The 27,964-nt window shown below is 38.5% G+C and overlaps 1 protein-coding gene across 3 annotated transcripts; it reads left to right on the top strand.

The window, feature by feature from the left end:
- The first annotated feature begins 97 nt into the window (after window positions 1–97).
- On the top strand, window positions 98–27,956 carry egflam (EGF-like, fibronectin type III and laminin G domains). 3 transcript variants are annotated; one of them, XM_084946946.1, is made up of 26 exons: window positions 98–748; window positions 6,149–6,258; window positions 11,066–11,152; window positions 11,327–11,353; window positions 11,596–11,713; window positions 11,820–11,955; window positions 14,368–14,534; window positions 16,677–16,751; window positions 17,889–18,001; window positions 18,112–18,359; window positions 18,980–19,167; window positions 19,340–19,440; window positions 19,518–19,618; window positions 19,762–19,906; window positions 21,096–21,285; window positions 22,088–22,213; window positions 22,617–22,860; window positions 22,954–23,065; window positions 23,610–23,726; window positions 23,973–24,153; window positions 24,420–24,443; window positions 24,643–24,721; window positions 24,804–24,947; window positions 25,358–25,441; window positions 25,766–25,869; window positions 25,969–27,956. In XM_084946946.1, exons 1-26 carry the CDS (start codon window positions 643–645, stop codon window positions 26,118–26,120), a joined length of 3,279 nt encoding a protein of 1,092 aa, XP_084803072.1. In that variant the 5' UTR covers window positions 98–642; the 3' UTR covers window positions 26,121–27,956. The 3 variants fall into 3 exon arrangements, with proteins under 3 accessions (XP_084803072.1, XP_084803074.1, XP_084803073.1); XM_084946948.1 differs by lacking the exon at window positions 16,677–16,751; XM_084946947.1 differs by lacking the exon at window positions 24,420–24,443.
- The last annotated feature ends 8 nt before the right edge of the window (window positions 27,957–27,964 follow it).

Raw genomic sequence — 27,964 nt, 5'->3', positions numbered from 1 at the left:
CTCTCTCGCTAACATTATTAATCAGTTAATTTATTCTCTTTGGATTTTGTTGTACACACAGCCACTCAATTACAAACGCACACACACGGTATTCATATTGAGTGTCTGTTGCTTGAGCGGCTCCCCTGCTTTTGCGTAAAGACACGCTCTCCATCTGTGTCCAGTGTGCGGATTAGACGCTTATTATCCTCTTAGCTCTAAATGGCCCTACGTTCTTGCACTTCGCTGTCCATCTTATTTGTTGTCTAATACTTGGACTGGAGCGAAAGGAAATGGATCTCCACGAGTAAAAAAGAATCACCGTGGCCACCGTTCAGTTGTGCGCATTACGCGTGAATTGTCGGAACAGCCCTCTCCATCGTCTGTCAGAGCGCCTGTCAGAGCACCGTGGCTGCCCGTCCGTCCGTTAATGTGTCCCTCCCACTGATCTTTTGCAGATTGTAATCTTATCAGTGTCAAACCGTAGATGCCCTCTCCTCTCGGACATACCCTGCACGTCTTTGGATGGAAAACGAATGAAAAACGTTTGTTTTTAAGAAAACTTTTATCAGCGACGGGATTAGCTGCATTTACATGTGCGTTTGAATGTGTGGTAAAATGAACATTGGTCACTGGTTTTGAAAATCTCGACCCAAACAAGACATGGAATCTAAGTGCAAAGAAAGAAGTCTTTTGTATCTACTTTTCTTTGCAATTTGCACAGCCAACGTTTGCTTTTGTGCAAGAAGATCAAATGCTCGAAGGTCTGGTAAGTTCTGCAGCTAAAACCAGCTCCGACAAGGTGTTACGGTTATAACAATAGCCTAATCATTATTGATTTTTTTCTAAGTTGGTCTTTATAGTGAAGCCTTGTGGATGTAATCACTGTATTTGTATGTGCTCATCATGTTTGCTGCACTACACCAGTACCGTTAAGTCTGCTTTAACCTTACACAATTTTATGCAAAGTTTTTTCCATCACACATAATATCTTAGTATTACTTTAATGTCCCTAAGAGACCTATCCCTTTCATATTTTTCCATATTCATAAAAAACCTAGTTTCATTACAAAAGATAAATGTTACTTGAATTTATTATCTGCTATTTAATTTCAAATTACACATGCTTAAGAACAGTGCCTGAAGAGCAAGAAATAAGTAAATGTTTATGGTGTGGACTGTAAAACCAGATAAAATGGAAATTTCTCGTCTCAAGGCATACTTTATGATGATAAAAGCTGGCTACAAGTTTTACAGAATATGTCAGCTTGATAGAATGAAAGAAAATGAAATCTTCAGCTTTACTGGGGCAGCCATCATTAAACTTGCCAATGTGTCCTTTGGACAGAAATCCCTGGATGTTGATTTCATGATATGCGCACAGCCTCCACTCCCTCACTCTTTGTCCTTCTTTTTCCTTTCCTCGCTTTGGTCCCCTTTCTTTCCTTTTCTTTCTCTTTCCATCACTTCCTTTTTCTCTCACTGTCACTCTGTCTGACTCTTGTATTTCTCCCGCCCTCACTCTTACGGGCCCACAGGCCACTGCAGGCTGACTTTCACATCTGTCTGTCAGCACAATAAACTCACCACAGTTTAGACTGCCAAAAACAGAATGATTTTACTTCTGTCTTCATGACTGCTAGTGACAATTGTACTTGTTTTTGTTCTGAGGTCTTTCAGACCTCATTCTCAGGGAGGGGGGAATGTCAACAGGACTCGGTGTCCACATGAGTCACATCTGTCTTTAATGAAAACACTTAAATTCAAGCTTAAAAATTAAGCAAGGGTCCACAATGAATGACATCCAGGTGGTCTTTCTTTTTCAGGATTTTGACAGTTTTGCCCCCTCTTAAAATACACACTAGTAACAGAACAAGTGAAAATGTTTGTTTTTTCATTTTTCCCAATTTTTTTCAAACATCTTCCATCGCCTCACATTTAGTGCATTAGATTTTATTTTATTTTTTTAGTAATTGGAAAAAGATTTGTGTAATTATCCCTTAGATTTGTTGAAGAGAACCATAAAAGCATGTGTCTTACTAAAAATGATGTCTGCATGGCTCATACCTGAAAAGAGCTGCATTTCTTCATAATTGGATGATAATCAGAGGGAATAGGTGGCTTATTCAGAAAGAAAATATCTGAATATAAGATTTGATAATTGCTGACTGAGTGAGAGCAAATATTATGAAAGTGCCCTAGATCTTGTAGCACATGAAAAAAAGACTTTATAATCACACATTTGAAACTGAGGAAAGTCACATGTTGCTGTGATGCATGGTACAGTTTGGACTTAAAATAAACAGTGTTAACTTATGCTGGATACGCTGGTTTAACTGTATGCGACAGATGTAAAATTACCAGCCAATTTACACTTTGCTAGTACCTGATTGGAGCTTATTGCCTTCAGAATTGGTTTAATTCTTCACTGGATAGATGCACCATGGTATTGGAAACATTCCTCAGAGATTTTGGTCCATATTGGCATGTTATAGCAGTTACTGCAGATTTGTCAACTGCATCCATGATGCAAATCTCCTGATCCACCACATCCCAAAGGTGCTCTACTGGGCTGAGGCCTGGTGACTACGGAGGTAATTTGAGCACAGTGAAGTAACTGTCATGATTGAGAAACCAGTTTGAGATGATCCGAGCTTTGTGACTTGGCGTGCTAACCCACTGGAAGCAGCCATAAGAAAATACATCCCATTATGTCTGTGGTCATGAAGGGATGCTGCCACCAGATGGCTATTTCACCACTGCTACCAGCCAACCAGGCAGGCTGTATCCATGTTTCCATGTTGTTTACACCAGGGGTAGGCAACTCCAGGCCTCAAGTGCCAGTGTCCTGCAGGTTTTAGATGTGTCCTTGATCCAACACAGCTGATTTAAATGGCTAAATTACCTCCTCAACATATCTTGAAGTTCTCCAGAGGACGGTAATGAACTAATCATTTGATTCAGGTGTGTAGACCCAGGGTAACATCTAAAACCTGCTGGACACCGACACTTGAGGCCTGGAGTTGCCTATCCCTGGTTTACACCAAATTCTGGCCCTGCCATCCAAATGTAAAAACAGAAATTGAAACTCATAACACCAAGCAACCAGTTTTCCAAATCTTATATTGACCCATTTTGGTAAGGTCGTGAGAATCAAAGCCGAGTGGGACCTGGTGTGGTCTTCTGCTTCTGTAGACCATCTACTTCAGGCTTGTCCATTGTTCATGTTGTCCATTCAGTCTTGATTGAATCGAGTGGTTATTTAAGTTAGTGTTGCCTTCCTATCAGCTCAAAGCAGTCAGGCCATTCTTCTTTGACTTCTGGTATCAACAAGGGATTTCTACCCAGGGAACTGCTGCACACATAATGTTTTCTCTTTTTTTGTATCATTTTCTGTAAACACTAAAGACGGTTCTGCAGGAAAGAATCCCCGTATATCAACAGTTTTGCAGAAAATTACTTAAAACACATTTCTTCCCCATTCTGATGCTCATTTTGAACTTCACCATGTCTTCAGGGTGAAAGCAACAGTTTGGCTTTTCAAATGGAAATTTTACTATTATGCATATTCATTAAAAAATATGTTAATAAGAAGCAAGCCTGTTACTTTATCAAGAGACAGTGAGAGTGTGCAGTTTGTAGACATTGAGGTCTTTAATGTTTGGCCATACTCGAATGTGATCTCCGATATAGATATGATTGATCAATATTTGTTTTGTTAACATTAGTTTCAGAGAGGACCACACGCCAGACACCCATAAATCCTCTTTCACAAGTGGCACAGTAACGATTCGGCCACTTGAACCTCAGAGTGGTTATTTTGGCTAAATCAACTGTCAAGGTTTGTGTGAGTCGGTGCTGAGTGTTTTTAACACAGCTTCTCTGCGCTAAATCAGGCACCTTGAGTAGCCGTGAATGTGCCCAGAGATGAAGACTTACACATGCTGCAGAGCACTTCTGAATGGCATCTTACAGAAAGGCTCTGCAGGTTGCTTCACAGCAAGGTTTTAAATATGAACCGTAATAGTGTTTCATTTTTTTTTTAAAAAAGTCCAAACCTCTATGTGTTTGAAAGGGAAAAAAATCAGGCTAGTGTTGCATGGAAGACAAATAGTAACTGCTATAAACACCATGAGTGTCAGGTGGGTATATCAAGCTTTTCTCGACACACAATTAAGTGCAATAACAGTTTCATAGCAGTTCATTCAAAGGTATTAAAAGTCACATCGATCCATCATGTAGTTTGTTGTAAGTTTTCAGACATACAGTTAATGATTCACAGAGACCCCTCTATCTCTATCTGAAATCTGTGAGTTCAGCGCACCCATGTGTTTGCTTGGAACACACCCCTGGGGAGAGATAAATGATCAGGGAATTCACCTGACATGTTTCATTATCCACTCAGGTGAAAGAGCAGAGACAAGGGTGTGAGAAAGGAAAAGAGATGACGGAAGAAGAGGGTCGAAGTGGGTAGGAGTAAGGTCATCCTGAGAGGGAGAAAAGGGTAGTCACGGGAAAGAAAATACAGGAACAGTGGAAAAGAGTTTCTACATGGGATTTCAATTTACAGCACTCTGCTTTGCTATATTTATGTTTCTTTGATTTCAGTACCAGTTTATAGCTGTAAAAGCCAGCACAAACTGTCAGTCAGACAGAAAAATTGTGGCTAATATTTTTAATATTTGAGATTTTGAACCAAACGCTCGCATTTCATATTTTTTAATGAGGTAAATCTATCTGCAAGAACACTAAAATACATCATATTGAGGTGCTGTACAGCAATATTTAGTATTTTTATGGCAAATATTCACTATATACAAATATTTTGACAAAAAAGTGTCCGAATATGAATCTGTAAACATCGCTGTCTGCTCATGCTTCTCCACATCACGTCACAGGACATTAGAAGCCAGTAGAAGTCCTAATGATCGACAGCTGCGTAGCTGCTCTTTCTTGCTCTTTTAAGAATTTTTCTAAGTACTGTGTTTTAAGGCCATAGCTGAACACTGGGAAGGCAATTACATACCTTTGTAGTATTTAGAACCATGAAAAAATGACATGTGAAGTCAGAGTCAGTTGATATTATAAGCTAGAAGTGGTCCATTTTTTCACCACTCAAATGCACTCAAGTGGAAAAGAGTGTAATTTCTTTCCAGACTGCTACTAACTGTTGGGAAATATGTTGCAAGAGACTTTATTTTGTTCAAAACTGGCAGCAAAGCACCAATACAGAGGTTAGGCAATGGTGCACACTTTGCAAGAAATCCTCTGTATTTTTTTTTCCAAAAAACAAAAACAACAAACAAGTGCTTGAATAGTAACACAGAAAAAACATTTCTGTACCACTTTATTGTTATTATTTTATTATAACAATCCATGAAATCCTGGCTTTTTACCAAGGTCTTCAAGCTTACCTTAATGATTTATTGATCAAAAATTATAACAAGCATTGTAATTATGATTCTTAAAAATATGGTGTGCATTGTCAACATGTAGAAAGTACTAAGTAAAGATTTAAAATATCACATTTGAAATCTGCATTACAACATTTTTGTAGACTTGAAGACTGGGAAACAGCCTCAGAACACAACACTGATATTTTGTGGTGAGCATGTTAGCTAAACAGCTAATGATTTAGCAGACACGAAGCAGCATTCATGTTCATCTGAAGTGTTGCTTCTGGCCACAGTGTAACTGTAACTGAAATAGTTACATTCAAGTTTATTGAGTTTTGGTCTATAACAATTCCTGATGAAAATATCTGCCTGATTGGCTGCTAAGCCCATCAAATCACACCTACAGTGAAGGTACTGTACAATAACACACTGATGATGATATTTCTTCATCGGTTTGTTTGTTTATACATTTAACAGAAAAGTGAATTTTGGAATTATGCTTAATATGAAAATTTTTATTTCAGCAGCTTTAGGTTTATGTTGTAAATTTTATTTCATCACTTATTGAACCGTGCTGATAGCAGGACATCAAGATTCTTTGTAATGAAATCCAAACTAATTCCATAATGTATCTGGCATAACATTATTTAAGTCCAAAACTAGGTGGTCACAGCTTTCTAATACAACCAAACTTGTACTTTCCTCCCTTGTATATCTCCTCTTTCCCTTACTGATTATATCTGTCACTAAGTGTGTCGTCTCTGTTTAACCAGATCGCCTGAGTCCTCCATTAGACATCCAGCTGGAGACAATCAACTGCACTGCCTTCAGTGTACGATGGAAGATGCCCCGGAGACATGTTAGCACCATCACTGGATATAAGGTAATTAGAGACACATAATGTAATTTAACAACTGAAGCAATATTTCAGTTGTTATATTACATTATGTCACTAGGTATGTTGGTAAGTTTTTTTTTTTTTTTAATATTTGTATAAGCATTCTTCCTGCTTATAGGTTGGATTCTTCTATCAAGTCCCACATTACAAATATACAGTTTACGTAATTTTAGCATTTGCATTGTACTTTTACTCTACGGGGAGAGGGGGCAAAAGTTAAACATACAACTGGTTATACATAATTGCATAATCAGCAATGATGAAAGGAACTGGTGGTAGTGCCAAACCAATAGAGAGGACAGATTTGGAACCAGTTATCAACCTGAAGTACTAATATGGAAGTTTACCTAAATTGATATACTAACATATATTATTGCATAGAGTTAGTAATTCTTACACCAAAAGATGGCAAACTACTGAAAAACCAAGGCCTGAGTCACATGGCTTACATCCACAACGACGCCAGAGATCCCAGGCAAAAGATGTGTGTTCTCTGAGCAGCTGAGACGTGGAGGTTTTACTGGTTGAAATCAGTTGTAAAGAACCTCCTTGTGACTAGTTTGCTCCCTAACGGATTGCTGCTGCAGTTGCCAGTAGTTTGCATAGATGATGGCGATTTGCCCTTTATTTTTAGAGATGCAGGAAGACTTGAAGAAAATGCGATGCAAATAGGAAATGGGAAAGATTCTCCTTGTCTTTCCCATAGAGTCACACTGAATTAAAAAAACAACAGCAAAAACCATTCAGATTGTATTCAAGTTCGTTCCTCCAGAAATGAGCCGCCGAATCAAATAAAACTTAAGAAACTGGTCTCACATTATGAATTTAAAGCAATTTCAAATGACTTGGTGGCAGTTATTTCAGGCTATAAATCTTTTGCTTTAATATTATTACCTTTATTTCTGGCATTAGAAAATTACTTTTTCCAAGTTATACATTTTTTTTATTGAATCTGAAGTTTATAAAATTTGGTTGTTTCTGTATTTTATTTCTATTTTTTGCCTGTACTTAACCAGTGTGTAGATTTGGATGTATATATATGGATATGTGCTAATAATTTATCCAACTTATGTTTGACTACTGTCCTTCTTGGCCAGGACATGCTATTAATCTCAAAAGTTTATTTTTCCTGGTTAATTAAATGTTAAATAAAACAACAACAAATAAAAAATAGGGAGTGTAGAAGAAGAGCGTTTCTGGTTTGCGCTGCACTTTTCACAGTTTAACTACGACTTAAAGAGTAGTTTGCAAGTGTTTGTAAAGCAATAGCATGGAAATTTTGGTGCAGCACCATACACTTCTTTGCAACTGATTTCACACTAACAACTGACAACAACCTGCAGCAACTACTTGCCAATCAGTTGCAGAATACACATTTAGCACCGTAGAAACAAGTGATTCTCCTGGCTTGCATGGCTGCAGCTTTAGACATCAAGTAGATAGCGACAGTCATCACCCTTCAACAGTCACTTGCTACCAGTGGTATCTAGATGGTCACCAACCAGCCTATAGACCATCTGAATGGAGCTTTCACACCCTTGTATCACTTTATTGTTTTCTAACATCACATCCAATCAGTAGCTAATCAACATGAAATTGTCTTATTTCTAGGACATACATGTTATTTGTAAACTTTATTATTTATAAATTGGGCCAAATAACAACAACTCAAATGCAATCTCGTGCGTTCCTGTCCGTTAATGTCACTAGGTTCAACCGTGTTAGATAGGAGTCACAATTTTATTGGAAAAATGACATACATATGGAAAAGTTCATACATAAAGGGGGAAGCTGTCAGATTAAAGGAAAAGGGGGCAGAATGGGGCAGGAGAAGCAGCTGAAAGACTTTGTTACTTTTTTAATCAGATAGACTACATCTGCACATTTTATCTTTCAGCATAGTCTTAGTGTTTTATTAAACTCTCAGCTGCTTTATGTCTACATTTATCTGAAAAATATCTTTAACCCCTGATATAGGCGATCATAGAAACTTTTCTATTTTGCTCTGTTTGCTCTGCTCCATTAGCATCCAATAGCAAATGATTCTCATGTGCTGCTGAACTTTTGATTTTTAACAGTAGAAGGTGGTGAACATTTTTATGAAATGAGTCATACAATGAGTCAGAAATTTTTAAGATAGTTAAATTAGCATATGATAGTTCTCTGAGAAAGGCAATCTCCAAACTATATGATGTGCTCCTTCAAGCAAGGAAGGATACTACTCAAAATGTTAAGATTAAATGGGAATTGGAATCGGGGATGGGTATAACAAACGAGAACTGGGAGAGGATTTGTAATTTTCATTGGTACTCAACAAGTTCTTTATCTTGGAGAGACCACTGTTGGAAGAACATTATTAGATTTTTCAAAACCCCTCATCAAACTAAATATAAAAATGGGACAGCAGAATGCTGGAGAAGATGTGGATCAGAAGAGGCACATCATTATCATATCTTTTAGGACTGCCCTAACTTAAAAAATTACTGGCTGGGAATTCATAACACTTTGTGTGAGGTTTTTAAGATAAAATTTGACATCAATTTTGTAAATTTGTACTTGGGCTTGGTTGCTGGCTCGGTCCGGGGAGGGGACACAAAACTCTTACAAGCGCTATTAGCGGCCAGCAAAAAATCAATAACCAGAAAGTGGTTAAATCCAACTCCGCCAACACTTGAGGATTGGTTTAATGTGGTTTTCGAAATATTTAAAATGGAAAAATTGACATTCTTTTTAAAAATTCAGAAAGACAAATTCTACAAAATATGGAATAAATGGATTAGCTTTGTGTCCCCCATCTGCCCTGAATTTAGGTAAGACCAGCCCTGAATTGGTGTATCTTGGTGTATCTCCCATGTATCGTACAATGTCAGGTTGACCCTCAACTTCATAATATGTACCTAATGTAGTCTTTGTAAATAAGTTAAACATGCTGCATTATGTAACACATTGTCAAGCCAATGAGTTAATTTTATTTGCTATCAGAATGTAAAACAAAAGGACTAAGAAAAAGGGCTTTTTTTTTTTCTCTCTCTCTTTTTGACTAAATAATGTCAATGCACTTTATTGTAACAAGTCCCTTTTTTTTTTCTTCAATAAAAATATAATTTAAAAAAAAAGAAATGAGTCATACAACAAAGTTGCATCACAAGTTTAGAGTAGCTAGATATTTAATGTTGGTGAAATGAAACATATCTTTCATAGCAAAGTCTTAAGCCAGATGTTAGCTACCTTATTTATAAAAATTGAAATCCTGTTATGTTTGGTTGGAATATGGATGTTTCATTGTAGAGGACTTCTTTCTAGTTTGTCCCAGAAAAAAAATTGTTTAAAACCAAGAGAAAAAAAAGTATTTTTCTCAGAAGTGGACTTACATAATTCTTTCAAGAGCCCTTTCAAAATGCATAGAAAGGTTTTTCAAACTGGCAAACATAAAGAACAAATTCTCTGATATGTCACAAATCAAATTTTCTCTCTTTTTCCTTTGAAAAAAATTTCCATTTCCTTCTGCACACCACTGGCATGAGTGTCCCCCACTTTCTTTTTTCTACTTCTAAAGTGCTGTCATCTCACTGCCCACTAAGAGGGCCTTGAGCACTAGATTGATATTTGAAAGTTCTGGTTTTGGGGTGGAACCCTTTCCACGATATGACTTTTTACAGGGACAGTGTAGCTGTGGAAGATGTGGTCACAAATCTTTATTTATTGTCTGCTCCACTCTATACAAGCTGCACTTTAAACACCAAAGTCGGGCTGGCTTCTTTCAGTTTCCGTTCAGTAATGAACAAAAAAAAGTTGCAGGGAAGTTTTAACATAAAATCGACTGACTGCAAATTTTATTTATTATTGAACGACCAGTACATGCCTGTATCCATGTCCTGTTATATTATATATACATATTATATACATGTTGTTTTATATCATTGTTAAGTAATTTTAGGAAGGAAGCGACATCATTATATATCACAATATCCAGCTTGTGTTGATTTAAATGAGATTTTAAGGTTGTGAAATTAAAACAATACACTACTTTTATAAGGCACTGCAGGTGCATCAATACTAAGAGTAGGTCATTTTCAGCCCATTGGTCTGTGCTTGTTGGGGAATACGACATTGTAATATCTGATTTAGATAAAAAAAGGTAATATTTTACGTTTTGAGTATGTAAAATGTCATAAAATTACAATGAAACAATGCTGTTATAAGGTGTATATATATATATATATATATATATATATATATATATATATATATATATATAATCTTTCGTTTTAGCCCATTTGTAGATGGTTTCTAGGCAACATGATAACATGGTAACATCTGATGTAGACCTTCAGGGGACTGACATGTACATGTTGCTCTTTGGTTGCTCAGCTCCTGATAGAAAGTCATCAACAAAATAATCAGAGATTCTTTTATAACATGAGTCATAATTTTAGTTTTTCCTCTCTTTGAATGTGGTATACTCTAAGACAACCCAAACCCTTGCTTCCTTCCTTCTTCCCTTGTTTTTGTTTTGAGTCGCCCATTAGCAATTTGTGGATCAGTATGACTGCGTGTGCTCTGCTTTTGACCATATGTCTTCACTAAGAGGATTAGTCAACTACAGAGCTACCCCATAAACATGCGGGGTGGCCAATTGTTTTAAGTTTACAAACAGTCTTCTCAGTTTCCTCATAAATTTTTTCTAGCGAGCCCTCTTTTGACATTGTTGTTGCTATGTCTTTAAAACGGAAAGGCAAAAACCAAAGAAACCAAAAACTCATTGCATTTTATGAATGTTTGTATCATCCAGGTTTTCTACACAGAGATGAAGAATGGCCGTACAGTAGGGACCGCGTCTATAATGGAGGTGCCGCTCAGCTTGGACATGCTGACTACTGTTAGTATCCAAAGATACATTCACCTGTAATAGGCGTTGCATTTTTAGCAGTCACTTGTAGACAATGTGGAATTTGCTTAGAGGAAATCTGAATGGATGTTGGAGTTTGAACTTGTTATTAAAGTCATAACACTGTGATTTTATGCAAACATCTGTTTTTTTTCTTTTTCAAAGGGACAATTTGATGGACAAGCAAGCTTTGTAAGTACCGTGCTAGCCACTGCTTTCCACATTATGCATTTTCTCTATAAAATTATACGCTTCTCCTGCTTTATTGTCACGACTGACATTTATTTGTGAACCTGATATTATTTCTGCTCTGATGCTGAGAAAATCCTTAATTAATAATGTCATCCCTGCTTTCTTTTCTTCTACTTCATCCCTCTCTCTTTCTAATCATCCTCGCCCTGCTTCTTTATCGGTTTCCTACATTCACCTTCTAGGATGTGGACATCAGTAACCTGAAGGTGAACACTAACTACAGAGTCAGTGTTGGAGCATATGGCTGGGCAGGGGAGGGAAGACCCAGCATGCCCAGAGACATCGGCACTGCTTCACAGGGTAAGAATATGTGAGTAGACGGAGATCATTTTACAGTCGATGCCAGTAGCTTTACAGTAGTTCGTTTACACCATTCGCTGACTACAGTTTTTTCCCCTGGCATTAGAAATGTGCATGCCCCCTTCACCCCCCTCCAAGCCCACTGTCATGGCCGTATCCGACACAGAGCTGGCGCTATCGTGGCAGCAAGGCGAGAGCGACGGAAGCGCACCTGTTCTTCACTTCCTGGTGGCTTACATCAGGTCAGTCAGAACTGACCGGTTTCATCACTGCTGACTTGATGTTAATACATAGGACACACGCAACAGCACAAACACCAGTCACCTCTTTTACATCAACACAACACCAGTGCTGGTTTGGAGCTAGTTCTGGCTTGCTTGCTTTTGAAAACCAGCCAATTTTTTCTGACAGTTGTGAGAGCTGAACATTACATAAAATAAAAATAGCGGCAAACGGACTGTGCAAACTGCATCCTCCATAACATCAGTAGTTCCAACTTTAGGAATAGTAATTTTACGGTGCTGTACAGCTGTCGACTTCAGCACTAGAAGGTCTTTTTTGAGTGGAATTGATGCAAAAAAAAATTTATGCAAGCACTTAAAAATCAGCTCACATATGTACTTAACAAGTTAAGACTGAGTGTTGTCGTCATGGAGGAAAAGAGCAGACCTAAAAGAACAGTTCTGCAAAATCTTCTTATTTTCCATTTTGCTAGGAGTGTTAGAAGATCAACTTGACTTTCATGTTTATAAACCAAATGTGAAATGTGTATTTGATTTTCAGGTACACCAGCAATGACAAACCCTGTTGCGCTGATATCTAGCATTTAGCAAGGAGCTTTCCCTGCTACCGAGCTGTATGCTTTTACTTCACACCAGCTACATGAACTTATCTTACAACACCTCAGGGTGTCCACCCTAAAGTTAAAAAACACTGCTTAAAAGGTTCAAAACATAGCTGCCACAACCTCTCATTCTTTCCCCGTGTGTTTTGTGTGCTGAAATGTAAAAACAGCAGCTTCTGATTGCAGATTTAATTAATCAGATACCTTGAGTTGATTTTGAAAGAGTCTGCCACTACAGTGCTGCAAAGCAACCTGAAGTGATTCTCAGTAAAATCAAATTTTGTTGCTTGCACTTGTTTTCTAGGACAGTGGTTTCCCCAGCTTTCAGTTTTTTTGATTTGCTTCCTGAAGTTGCTCAACTCCTCAGCCCTCAGTCTTTTGAGGCTCTCGACAAGGAACAAGCAGACAGGACAACATCTGTATACTTTTAAAATAGTAAATAATGGACTATGTTTTCATTATTAGAAGTTATTAACTTCTAGAAATAGATCAATAATATACATTGTTAATCAGTAACAGTTTTGAAAGCTAGCAGAGTGCTAGTAATGCACTATCTTAAAAGAAACCATATTTCAAACAAAATTCAGTTGGTTTGCACTAACGGATGTAGAGATCTGCACCTACTCAGATTCAAATAACTAAACAGGGCACACACAGCTCTCTTTCACAGTGACTTTCATGAGGCTTTTCCTGTCTGTTCAGTGTAAGCTTTTGTGTTTTGACATAAGGGTCACTTGTGACATGTGAAAGAATGAGTTTCATTCTTTGTTTAGTAATGTTCAGCCACACACACACACACGCACACATAGAGGCACTTAGATAAAGAACCTCCCATGTCTAGACAAGTGTTCTTCCAAAAAAGTTGAGGTCAGAAATAATTTGTCTCGAATTGTCTGATGATTTGCCAGATATTTTTTTTCTGTGAAATATCAGATGGTATTTAAAAGACATGTTTAAAAGCAAGTCATAAAAGAAAGAAGAGTTTAAAAGCTATAAAAAGAAGAAAACTTTAAAAAACACAGCAGTGTCGCCCTTCACGGTGCAGAATCAACACCCCGTGAATGAGCAAAGAGAGCGGAGACGGGCGGGCTGAAAAACACTTACTGTGAGCGAGCAGACAAGAATAAGTGTCTGTGTTTGCATGCGGGGAGATTTTCAACACAGAAGGATCATCTCAGAAGCAAATCTTTCTCCCCCCCCTTACATCAAACGAGGCCTCACTGAAGAGAGTGGAAGCTGCTGTTGAAGATGCCTCTGTTCAAGAGAGAGTTATGGCCCCAGGCTGCCTGAATCAGGCAAAGAAAGGAAGCTGGAGATTAAGGAAAAGTTCAGGACTTCATTGTTTTAGTTTTTTCATGATTTTTACGATAATCAAAAATGTTCTTTAAGGATCTCCAGAGTGGTAGTACGACAAGAACAAAAACAACTATGAAACAAATAATCAGTTAAATAATCTCTTTTTTTATTCTTTGAAAACTCTTTTTACAACTTTAATTATTCAGATTCAATCTTGAAACTGTACTCCATGCCGCTGCTTATAGATTTTTTTTTTTCAGTAGGGGCAACACAATCAAGTGGAAGATTATATCACAGTTTTGATCCCTCACAAAAACATACCATCATTCTAAAAACAATTACTTTGGAGAGATTTTGAGTGTAATCACCCTTTTTTTCAGTGATTTCTAAAAGACAAAATAACTGAGGAGTAAAAAAAAAGATAACTGATGTCTTCGAAACTATCAAACATCAAATGAGTGTCAAATTAATCTTCTTATATTTGTATCTTTATGCCTGTCTTTTCTTTTCTCAGGCCAGAAATGGACACAGAGTGGACATATATTCGTGAGCCCATTGAGACTAACTCCATGGTTCTGAAAGGGTTACTTCCAGAAACAGAGTACCAGTTTGTTGTCAGGGCGGTCAACAAACACGGAGTTAGCCCACCCAGTCCTATCAACAACCCCGTGCGCACGCTCGGTAAGGCCGAATGTTGATATCTGAGCCAGAGTTTTATGTCGTGGTGGCCAAGTGCCCTCATTACTCTTTTTAGAACCACATTTTGAAACAAGCTCTTTTTCAGTATAGTTTAAACAATACACCCACGCTAAACAAAACAGACTATGCATATTATTGCATTACCAAACTAATCCTCATGATTTACAAAACACCCCAGTGTTCCTGTGGAGTCAGTGAAATTCTCTCTCAGCGATGTGCAGCAATAGTAAATCATGTAACAAAGGACCAAAACATTACAGATGACTGTTAAACACATTATTATTAACATATTCTATCTCCTGACCAACAGTGCGTGAGTCTACGGATCTGAATGAAACTGGCCAATATATTATATTCACAAATATTTTTCAAATCTCTTAAAAATGTAGCTTTTTTTTGTTTGTAGCTTTTTTTTTGGAGGCCAAAACCTCCTCAAACCTCATGTGACGTAAAAATGATTTAACTCGGGTAAGGCTTTGGCATGGAAACACTGTGTGCAGGTTGAATGTAGGACAGCACCCGGCAGTGTGTCAGTGGGTATTGTGACCAAAGCCTTGGATAATGGAGATATGGCGCAACAAAGTCATTTACATTATTATTTTTGATGTAGCCTCCTGCTGGGGGCAAGATAGGGTTGGGGGGATGGAAGGAGCTGATTGATATTAAAACGCACACGCATTCATACAGGTGTGTATGTGCTAGACACACACACGCACAAAAATGTGCAATAATAATGTCAAACGTATCGAGGATGAATTCACCTAGAGATTAATGGGCATAGTGTTACGCTTGTTTGCGTGAGTGTGAGCTGCAGTGCATGTCGGGCTGAAGCTTTTTACATCTATAACTACTGAAATTAAACAGCCATGTAAACACAATCACATTATCCAGATTTCTCTTCCGTGACCTGCGGGCGACACCGCTTCCAACGCTGTGTTAGCTGTCTGATTGTTGTAAACTGCTCTGATTGAAACAAGAGCCTTAAGTCCTCAGAGAGACAGTGCAGGAGCGGCAGACAGGGAGACAGATTCAGTTAAAAAGACATTGTTAAAAATGATGTGAAGGAAAGTTACACGAACACCATACAGTGGGTGAATTACAGAGGTAGGCTGACAGAAATTGCGGGTCTAGGGAAGCGTGGCTTCTCAGCAGGGGATAAAAGCGGGTTACGTCCGAGTCTCATCAGACAGGATTAAGGATGGGATGCCAGACCCCTTCTCTGCCCATGCACACGCCTAATGGATGCACACACACATGCACACAATGCACCACTGCTCCAGTGAGCAGCAGGCGTGGGCTTGACTGACAGACATACTTTTGTTGCCGCTCTTTCTGCAGCAGTTCTTGTTTGTGTGTGGTCAGAGTGGTTAGAAACAGGGTGGTATGGTTTGAGGGGGACTGTTACACAACAGCAGATTAGTTTGATGAGAGGTTTTTTTGGGCATCCCCCCTGCCTCTGTGCCAGCACTTGCTATTCAGTGGATTTAATGTCATTAGGCTGTGCTAATCACAGTTTAAATCTTGGCACTGTTTCAGACTTAAAAGTCAAGTTTTCTTTCTGTTTAGTTTCGTGAATGATATAGTCAATAATTATATATATATATATATATATATATATATATATATATATATATATATATATATATATATATATTTTTTTTTTTTTTTAATTGTGCATAATCACTCCACAGCAATACACAAAGGTTTATGATTTTATCCCTCAGATTCCAGCATTTACTACATTTACACAGTTAAGAGGAATGAGGGGGGAGAAGAGCAAGAAGAAGGGTGAGCAGTGGTTATGTAAGCTAAGATTAAGCTTTCTCAGAGTAAGAGGGATGGGTGTGTGTGTGTGTGTGTGTGTGTGTGTGTGTGTGTGCGTGCTATGTTGAACATGCACATATTGTTTTTGTTTGCTTTTCCATTCTAGTGTGTACAAAAGACATCATGAAGCTCTATACGAATATAAAAATGCATATTGTTTATCTTAAAAGTTGATTTATATTCCACCTCAATTAGTTTACATGTATTTTATTGCTATTGTGAAATAAATTTGTAACAATTCCCAGGTTTTTATTGGAATCCAGGTATTTACTGTCTGGCTTTGTCTTTGCACACTGTGAGCTTCTTATGGCAGACTTCTGAACGGAGGAGACACTTTTCAGTATGTGGTGCAGCAGCCTCGGTACAGACTAACAGGTAGACTTACTGGGCTAGCATCAGCTGGATTACTATTGTCACCATTATCATGGAAGTATGATCACATTTGCCCCTTTGTCACAGTCATAACCAAACACCAGAGCTTCTTCCGCCGTTATTGTTTGTCATTTTGATCTTATTCACTGTTGCTACCATCTAACTGTACCATCACTGTTATACATGGGAAAGAGACTGCAAATATACATATTTATTATTTTATTTTTAGGTTTTATTATTTTTTATGATGGGACAGTAGAGCAAACAGGAGAAGATGGACAGAGAGTGAAATAAAACCCAGGCACCTGAAGTTGCCTTTAAGGCTATTTGTTGCTCAACCCACTGAGCTAAATAGGCACCCCTGGATCCTGCAAATATATTATGAAAGAAACCACTGGTGGCCCTCTGTGTTCATGCAAAATGACTGACACATTTTATAATGGAGACTCAGTGATTTTATGAACACCAACTTGCCGTATTCAAAAAGAAGCCAATGAAAGAGCAAAATGGAGAACGTGTTTATAACAAATAAAAAAAAGAGAAAAGAAATGAAAAAGATTAACTTTCATATGCTTCTTTTTCATTGCACATAAAGAAAAAGATTTCAAGCATTTCTTTTTGAAAATTTTATTACATGGTTTATAGCTCATGAAAGTCAGAAAATCTATGTCAATGAGCACAAAATGGAAAGTCAAGCAGTGATTGTGGTTGGACTGAACTAGGCCAAGAGATGTATTGTATTTATAGTTTGAATGATAATTTTCTTTACTTTACTACTAATGGATGGATTACAGACCATAACTATCAGAATTAAAGCAGAAAAATGCTTTAAACTGTGTCTGAGTCTAGAATATATTTCATTTCACTTTCTCATATTACTGATGGAAAATATTGAGCTTTTCTACAAGAGTCAAATTTTCTGTTGTACAAAAAATAAAGATTGAAGTTGAGCTTTACTGTATATTTGCAATCCCTCTTTCATGTCTTCAGCTTTTCCAGCTCATTGATTCTCTGACCTGCATTCACTGCATGGAATTCATGATTTGTGTTTTACCTAATAACCTGTTGTTGTCCTTTTGTACTCATTGCTCTCTTTTGTAATAATTATCAAGTCATATTCCTCTGTGGTGTTTGTAACAGGTGCATCAGATGTTGGCAGCGGTGATTATGGGAGTTACATCACAGATCCTGGGGTCAAAGATGAAGATGGCTTTGACATTGATGACTCTGATTATGATATCTTCATTGAAGAGGTGAGTTTTTACAGTCCAGAGCTAAACTGCAACCCTATTTTCTGTTTGATTATCACTCACTTCATTTTTTTCCCGCTGATTTTCTCTCTTTTCTCTCTTTTCTCTCCTAGTTGAAGCCATTTCCGGGTATAAGTCAGGACAACAGGAAGTCCCAACTGCGTTCACACTCCGGTCCCCCATCTGGTCGAAATGTTGTTTACCGTATGAACACCATGACTCCTCCAAATGTTACAGCTGCACCAGTTTCCACCACCACATCATCAATCTTTTCAGAGTTTACAGATCTGCTTTTCCCAGTCACTTCACAGCCCAGTAGCACTCTTGAGACCAAAACTACTGCCCCACTCACCCCTACCAGGTAAGACTGATGTTAAATATACCTTTTTAAAATGATTATTTAATTTAATATCTGTTTTCCATCAAGGATTTGTTTGTAATTTCTTGTTGTTGATGAGATTTCAAAACCTTTTAAAGGCAAAATTAACCACTTATAGATTTTTCCTCGTGAAGAGAAAATAAATCTTTTACTGCTCTTATGCTCACAGTTTTTCTCCTTAGTCTGTGATTGTGATTATTATATTTCCATCTCTCCTGGCTTTCTGCTTTCCCCCCCTTAAAAGCTACCTAGAACATGTCTTTTTGTGCTCTTATACTTAATTATTTGATAAAGATGGCGAATGGAGCAGTGAAATGTCACACATGTCTGGTTGTGATGTACTGTATATCATTATCTGCAGCAATATAAGGTGGCTTGGCCACTGTTCTGTTGATTTTGGGTGAGCACTTTGGGCTTTTTGCTGTTTGTTCCTTTCCTTCAAGCAAAAAAGGAACAATTTACAATCAAATGCCACCTTTAGAAGACATACCTGATGAAGGTGTAAATACACGACAAAACATTGCCTCTTAGGTTATTGTAACCCTAACTAGCAACAGATTACTAAAGTTCCTTATCTTTCTTTCTCTTTTTATCCTCCGAAGCATCCCTTTGTCGACCACCACTTCTACTACGACCACGTCCCCCTGGAAAGGCGAGGTACCTCGTGTGTACGACCTGAGCTGTGATGATACTGTGTGTCCGCCCGACAGCTTCTGTCTCACTGATTACGAAAGCGGCGGTTCGCGCTGCCACTGCAACCTTGGACGAAGAGGGGACACGTGCTCTGAGGGTAAGAAAGATTTCTGAATCTCTTTTTTTAAAAACATTTTATGTCAGCTGTGCTCTGATAGTGTAGTGGCTATTTTGTCAAGGTTGCAAGAAGTGGCCCTTTCTTCTTCCAACCCATGGGTGCTCTTACTTCTCATTTGTCATGATTTTTCTTTTCATTTGTCCTCCTTCAGCGTTATCAGTGAAGTTTCCCAGATTCCATGGCCACTCTCACATGACCTTTGAACCCTTAAAAAACTCTTATCAAACCTTTCAGATTACTTTGGAGTTTAAGGTAAGATATCACGTTTCATATCTTTTTTTTTCTATCAGTGATTAAAATAGATTTCAGACGGTTTCTCTTTGGTGCAGGCAGACTCTGAGGATGGGTTGCTGCTGTACTGTGGAGAGAATGAACATGGCCGTGGAGACTTTACTTCTTTGGCTTTGGTTCGGGGGAAGCTTCATTACAGGTGAGGAACATGTCAGAATAACATTAGCTATCATGTACTGTTTATCAAAAGACATAAATATGCACTGTAGGATGCATAAGATTTAGAGATGGGATTTTTCCTTGTCGCAATGATGCTTACCTGCTAGATTCTTGTCTCTGCAGGTTTAACTGTGGTACAGGAGCAGCTCAGATAGTCAGTGAGAGCCGCATTGTTCTCGGTCAGTGGCACACAGTAACTGTCTTCAGAGATGGCATGAGTGGCTGGCTCCGTATGGACAACGACACACCCATATCCGGACGATCACAGGTTATAATACAAAGAAAATGAAAAATGTCAAATTGTTAAACAGTTAAACAGTGATTTAAAGCATACTGATACAAGATGTGTCATCAGTCAGGTGTAATGCTACAGTCACTCAGTGGCTGGAGACTGCAACTCTACTAAAATTAGTGCAGTTGTGTGCAGTGAACTTCCAGTCTTGTTGTCTTTGCAATGGTTGCTTTGAAGACAGGGACCAGGTCTGCAACCTCTTGCAGTCAGTTGTTGTCTTCAAAGTGATTTTGGTGTATAGAGACGGCGATCAGTCTGCTCAGTTGGCTATCGAATGGGATCAAGTTGGCTATTACAGCGGTCTCCAACCTTTTTTGCGCCACGGACCGGTTTATGCCCGACAATATTTTCACGGACCGGCCTTTAAGGTGTCGCGGATAAATACAACAAAATAAAACTAGTACCGGTACCGAAAAAAAAGAAGATTTATTCATAACACACGTGAAAAGACCCAGGAAAACCGAGTTAACGATCAAAACGATAACAAAATAACGCTGAAAACCGATAAAAACCCTGAAAACTATACATTTCACACCTGAGCCTCAACTCTCGCGGCCCGGTACCAAACAACTCACGGACCGGTACCGGTCCGAGGCCCGGGGGTTGGGGACCGCTGGGCTATTACACGCACTCTGTTTGTGTTTGCCATCTAGATGCACAGAAACTCAAATTAACTGCTGGCATTCTTAGTCTAGTGGATTTGGAACAGAAATTCAAAAACGTCTCCACAAATAGTGACATAGTTACTGCAGGATGGTAAATTGACACAGGCGCTCTGCAGGTTTGCTTTTATATAGAAATATAACCAAAATACAACCAGTTTGGAGACAGTTGAGTCCACCATTGCAAAGAGACTCGCCCCAGATGAGTTGCAGTCATTAGCACAGACTGACCAATGTTGATTGTAACATGTTGGCAATACGTCCGAGTCAAACTGCGATGGTTTGCCTCCTACCAGGCAACCTGTAAAGTCACCCTGCGAATAAAGGTGATTGCCCAGAGGTTTAAAGGTGCTACACTTTCATCCTCTGGATGACCAGTTGGTTCCTGTAACTACTTGCACCAAAACTGTTGGTGCATATTGTCAAATATTGTCTTACAAGGGGTCAGACTATCCTTAAAATATAAATAAAGAGGTTTTAATTTCTTCATCTTGTCCTCTTAGGGTCAGTATAGTAAGATCACCTTCCGCTCCCCATTGCATGTCGGTGGATCTCCAAGCGCTTACTGGCTGGTCAAAGCGACAGGGACAAATCGTGGCTTTGTTGGCTGCATGCAGAGTCTGACCATCAACAATAAGGCTACAGACATCAGGCCCTGGCCCTTGGGCAGTGCTCTGAGTGGAGCTGATATAGGTAAGGAAGCACACAGGATGTGAGAGAATTTGAATTTTAATGTGGCCGCTGCCAGTGGCACCTGGCTCTTATCCATATTACTCACAGTGCACTAGGTCTCCTGAAGTTTTGGTGCTTGGTTGAGTAGCTGAACAGTAATTCTAGAGTTTGGCTGTTTGGTTTTCATGCATACAGTAAATAACTATAATCATTAGTGGGCATAATTTGAATATGGATGACAGTGTTTATTCATCACACCACCCGGTGTTAGTGTTATTTCACTTTGCTTAAAAGAAAAAATGAAAGCAGACCATGTCGTGGTGTATAATGAGAGCATTAAAATATGTGACATTAACAAAAAAGACAAATCTAGTGATATAAGAAAGGAATTGTTGCCACTTTAGATCATTTTCTGTCACAGCGACAGACAAAAATAGCTTTTTAATAACAGGTTTTTAGCCAATATGTCACTGAAGCAAGAAGCAGATTGTTTTTGGCAAATTATGGAACACAAAGGACTTTTTCACAACATGATTTTATGAACGAGGTAAGAATATTAAATAACTTTTGTAAGAAATTAAAAATCACTGAAAGTTTTTTTTTATATAAATATACCCCATTCATACAAAACAAGCAAAAAAAACCCCAAAAACTCATATATTTTGATTGTGCATGTTGTGTGAGTGTTGTACTCCTGCTCACTTTTCTGTAGTTGGAGCAGGACTGTTTATAGGAACAATGCAGTCATGGAAACTGTATTTATGTTGTAAGTGTGTACAAACATATGCAGAGTACATATGCTGGCTTTGTCCTAATGTACCAGGTGAGTGCAGTGACAATGTGTGTGACCTGGTCAGCTGTGCCAATGGCGGAGTCTGCTTTGCAAATCGTGCTGATGGCTACATCTGTCTGTGCCCACTTGGCTTCAGAGGAGCACTTTGTGAAGAGAGTGAGTCAACCATTTTCCCTTTTTTTCCCCCCTCACACCTGCAAAAGCGCGCACACAAGCATCCAGTTTACAAGGAGAGTTTTGAACAGCTGTGAAAAAAGGAAAAATAAAATCCCTGCTGTTTCTTCTTACCTGCTGACTTCCACGTATTGTCACATAACCCTTTCAAGGTAATTACTCAGCAGTTGAAGAAAATGCCAAGAAAATCAATTGAAATAAGAAATATTTCTCATATGGCGGTAGAAGGATTGATTGCATGTCAGACCAGCTTTCACACAAAATAGCCTTTCACTTTTTCCTCTCTTTGATATATCTCTTCCTACAATCTCATTGTGTTGTTATCAACTGTTTTCCTCTTCTTTACATTTACTTATTTTCTTGTGTCTTTTCTCCTTTTCCTCAGGTTTCTCACTGTCCTCGCCACTCTTCAATGAAACAGTGTTTTCATATGCCGTCATCCCATGGCCTCAGTCCTCACAGAGTTACCTGTCCTTCACTGAGTTTGAGGTGACGTTTCAGCCGTCAGCCCCTGATGGAGTGCTGCTGTACAGTGATGACGCAGGGAGCGGGGATTTCCTTGCTATAAACCTGGTGGACAGATATGTAGAGTTCAGATTTGACTGTGGCTCTGGAGGAGCTTTTATAAGGTGCTGGATAGAGCCAAGTTTTGAATCTTCTTTTCACATTGGTTTTACATTATCTAACTAGATATACTAAATGTGTGTTACTGTGTGTTCCAGGAGTGAGGAGCAGATCAGTTTGGACTCATGGCATGAGCTAAGAGTATCACGTACAGCAAAGAGTGGTATCCTCCAGGTGGACAGCCAAAGACCTATGGAGGGGATTGCTGAGGTATATTAAAGTCCATTAGAACCATCTGCAAAAACTATGTTATGTTATTATTAGAAAACATACTTCACAAGATACTAGAAGCAAGTATAAGTACGAGGTCTTTATAGTCAGGGTAGACTTCATACATGAGAGGCAAGTGACAAGTGGCCAAAAATGCACACAGCTGGTGGGAAACTAACCAGATACAATAAGTAAAACTGACTGAAATACACAGAACTGGGGACTTTCAAAATAAAACAGGAATTAATGACATTAGAAACCTCTAAGCATGATACGCACACACCTTCTTAGTTTCTAAGGCATGTTTAAGTGACATATGTATTAGAACAATCACCTGTCAAAGTCAACTCTTGAATGTGCAACACTTAATCATCTTTTAGCTGCGGTTTGGTTCTTAAACTCCTGAGAAAAATATCAGGCTCTTTTTGACCAAGCGAAACACATCCAGAGTTATAGATTTTTAAAACATGTATTTATTTAAGCGGATGTGTGGATGAATGGTTTGACATGACTCACCTGTTTCTCTGCTGTATTTATGTTTCAGGGAGCTTTCACTCAGATCAACTGCAGCTCACCTCTCTATATTGGCGGCGTGCCAGAGTACGATAAAACCAAGCGGACAGCAGGTGTAATAAAACCCTTCACTGGCATTATTCAGAAGGTGATTACTTTTTTTAGATATGCCAACATCAGTGATCTGCAACACAGTTATATTTGCAAGATTGTTACTCAGTCATTTCCAATCCATCAAGAGTGACACAGCAGCATTACATTATATATGACGTATACTGCGTACAATCTCCAAGCTACTGTGGCAGGTGTCTGATTTTAGTTTGTTTTTTTTTACAGTCGCGCTCTTTCATTTTGTCCTTTTCCTCTCTGTGCTCTTTTCTTTTCACCCCCTCAGCTAATACTCAATGATCGCACCATCCCCATAACAACTGCAACTGCTGGTGGAGTTAATGTAGCCAATTCTGCACACCCATGTGTGGAAAGTCCATGTGCCAATGGAGGATCCTGCAGGCCAAAGTGGGATGGATATGAGTGTGACTGCCCTCTAGGGTACGACGGCAGGCATTGCCAGAAAGGTCTGTTGCATGTGGAATTGTTCTCATCGACAGATGAACTCGGTTGATGTGCAATTTGGTTCACGTCACAGAAATCAGCAGGCTGTTCACACGGTGCTAAGAATAAAATATGCTGATGTTTTTACATGCTACATGAAATATTTGGTGCTTATTTTTATTTTTAGAATGCTTTCTGTTTTAAATCCACCAATATGACAGTTTTTTCTTATGGAAACTTAGTCCTTTAAGTTTATGCTTTTTCTCTTTTTAATGCTTTCATGGAACAGAGTGTGGGAATTACTGTTTGAACAGTAAGTCTTCTTCCCTGATTTCAAAAAGTAGATATTCTTTTCTTTCCTTGTTTGGAAAACACGTAAGATTTCTTTCCCTTCACACATCTTCCACCACAGGATCAGATTTGGTATTTTCTCTTAGCTGTAGACATAAGTTGACACATGCTGATGCTGCCACCTTGTGATGATATGAAAGGAGCTCTTGTTCTCTTCCCAGCTGTTACTGAAGCCATAGAGATTCCACAGTTCATCGGAAGAAGTTACCTGACCTACGACAACAGAGATATCCTTAAAAGGTTGGTGGGGAAATTCCTGTGTGTGTGTGTGTTTTTAAATTTCTAGCTTTTTCATGAAGTGCATTCTACAATCTTTCTACAGAGTATCTGGGTCCAGAACCAGCCTTTTCCTGCGCTTTAAGAGCACAGCTAAAGACGGGTTGTTGCTCTGGCGAGGAGACAGTCCAATGAGACCCAACAGTGACTTCCTCTCTATGGGTCTTCAAGATGGCGCTCTCATCTTCAGGTATTTATCACTGTAAAACATGAACGGCACTATAAAAAGAGTAAAATATGTCATGATGTCTTATAATTCTTAATCAAATGTAACTGGATTGTAAAGAAATGTTTTTAGTTAAAGTGTAAATTCTAGATGCCGTGTGTTTGCCCTTTCTGTGTTCTCGTGCTGGGCAAAAAGCGTCATAAAACAAAAACAAAATTTTGTGCACAAGAAGGACAGTAATAATAGAGTAGGACTGCTGATGACATCAAGGGGTAGTGAGAGCTACGTGCTCAGCAGAGGTAGAGCTAAAAAAAAAAAAAGGTCTGTGTGAGGACCATGATCACTAAGACAATCAGGATTTATCAGGCTTGTACCATAAAAATGTAATTCCACTGCAGTCCGCTGTACGTGTATGCATTTCCATGTTGTTGTAGTTACAACCTGGGCAGTGGTGTAGCCAACATTGTCATCAACGGGACCTTTTGCGATGGAAAGTGGCACAGAGTCAAAGCTGTGAGGTAAGCTCATGAAATCCTGTCAAATGGATATCCAGTATGTTGATCACATTCCACTGTGGCTGTTTACTTTAAATTGCCTCTCTTCGTCTTTATAATAACATATTGCATTATAGTCTTATTATAACATTTATAAACCAACAGATCCGGTAGAAGTAGCAGTTGTAGGTCATTCTTTACAGTCTTTTGCTACCGCAAATCACCTTTCAATCCCTGTGTTAAATATAAAATGTAAGGTCAATATTTTATTTTTATATATAACAAAAATGTTATGCACAAATTAAAAGTTCGGTTTCTCAGTTTGACTAACTGATTTACTGTATTCAGGGATGGCCAGTCAGGAAAGCTGACTGTAGATGACTACGGGGCAAAGACAGGCAGGGCGCCTGGTAAAATGAGACAACTTAATATCAATGGACCCTTATATGTTGGTAAGTGAAACCTCAAATCTCTAAACCCGTAAAATGATAAAGATTAAGAGATCATTTTCACATCAGTATGTTTGTGCTCTCTCTGTTCTTCGTCTTAAGGTGGCATGAAGGAGATAGCGCTTCACACAAACAGACAGTACATTGGAGGCTTGGTGGGCTGCGTGTCCCACTTCACACTGTCCACGGACTATCACTTAGCGCTGGTGGAGGACGCTGCTGACGGCAAAAACATCAACACCTGTTCCAACTAGTGAATGACTTCGGCAGATTAAGATTAAGATAAGATTTTCCAACCGAATCATCTGATTTGTCATCTTAAAGCTCACTTACCAGCAACAAATCAGTAAAAACTTAAATTATAATTTGTGGTTGTGTTTTCTTTTTTGTACCAATTCAGATCTGATGACCCTGAGAGGATTTTTAGAAAGCACAAGTACTTTGTGAAAAGAGGGAGAAAAAAGCAAAGCATTATGTTTGATGAGGATCTTTAAAAAAAAAAAACCCTTTGAAGGACTTTTTCATTGGATGACTCTATTTGTATCTTTATTTCTTTTCTTTTTTTTCTACTGTAAATCCTTATTTGATTGCTGGAAGAACCAAGTGATCCAAGGGATCAAAAGTCATCATGAACCTGACCTAGAACAGCGAGCAGAGATAAACTTCTTTTAGAGGATTTTGGTTTTGGTTCTAGGGGATTTCTGTTGTCTTTGTTGTTGTGGCATTTGTATTCTTGTTCGTGATGTATTATCAGTCTGTAGACAGATATTTTCTAAAATCTGATGGATGTCAGTTCTTAACAACGTTTCTAGTTTTGGAGGGTAAATACGTCAGCTACACAAAATGTTGGTTTTAACTTTCTTCTTTTAGTTCACTTGGTCTTTCATTTTGATCTCCCAGACGTTAGTAACATGAAAGTCTAATGTTGATATGGTGAGGCAGATCAAATCCTCAGTAAATTATGTGTGACATACTGTTGCTGTCATCTGACACAAACCACAGTGCTGTGGACATCAGCCTTTGAATTGTTGCTTGTAACTCTTGATTATATTATCAAAATGATTGATCTACTTATTCTTCATGCCTGAACTTTATCCTTTAAAAGGGGCATTCTGGGAATACTCCATTTGCATCTTATGATCTATTTGGTATGTTTCTTGTGATGGTCACTCCCACAAAGCCAAGACACTGTTGTCAAAAAACACTGGTTTGCCCACGAGAGATATCCCCTTGTTTCAAAGAAAGTCTGTGATGCTAATCCTGGCATTATGAAAAGTGTTTCAAAAGAAGCAAAACTAATTAAATCACCATGTGACTGTGAATGTCAGCGGCATCAGCTGACTTCAGCCTCAGAATAATTACAATAGTTTGACTGTACAAAACATGTAGTATGTACCGGCTGACTTTAAAAGCTAAATAACCATAGATCGTTGAAAAATATTAATGTGTCGATGATCCCGGATGCTGTGTCTAAATGTCCATTTAAAGCTTTAACTTTAAATTGATGCTGCCGTACTAGTCAGATAGTGAGGGCAGGAAATGTAAAATCAGTCTGTAGGCCTGACCTGTGCATAGCCAAAATGGGAGAAGTAAGACGGACATCGCGAATGAATGTGCACACAAAGAAAACGTACTACTCAAGCCTTAATGTCTCCCTAATTATGTACTCCTGAAAATGAAAGCAGACAATTAAGTGCATCAAAGAGGTGTGTCAAGAGGTCATCCTTTGTTATGCGACTAGAGACTGATTGTTGGCGCTTTGGAAAGTATGCTTATTCGGGCTTGTAGACTTGTCCTATTACAAGATGATGAAATACGTAAAGTAAGCCTGTATATGTTTTGGTATATTGTGACACCCTCTAAATAAAGTCCAGTCAAACAGATTAAACAACTTTCTAGCCACTAACTTTTTGTCATGGTTGATAATAACTTGTTGGTGCCCTTGACATTTTATTTGGGAAATGGACTTCTTTTTATAATGATACACTGTACAAACCATCTTGTGCTGGCTACTGTGCTTGTTATTTGATCGCGCTGTATGTGTACTTCATTAGTCTGCATTTATATGAATGAAAACACGGATGAATGAATGACTTAA

Source organism: Perissodus microlepis, chromosome 12 (genome assembly GCF_051167445.1).
Source record: "Perissodus microlepis isolate ML-2025 ecotype Zambia chromosome 12, ASM5116744v1, whole genome shotgun sequence".
NCBI classification, from domain to species: Eukaryota; Metazoa; Chordata; class Actinopteri; order Cichliformes; family Cichlidae; genus Perissodus; species Perissodus microlepis.
Note: the sequence above shows the minus strand (reverse complement) of the source record. Positions and strands in the feature narration are given on the sequence as shown.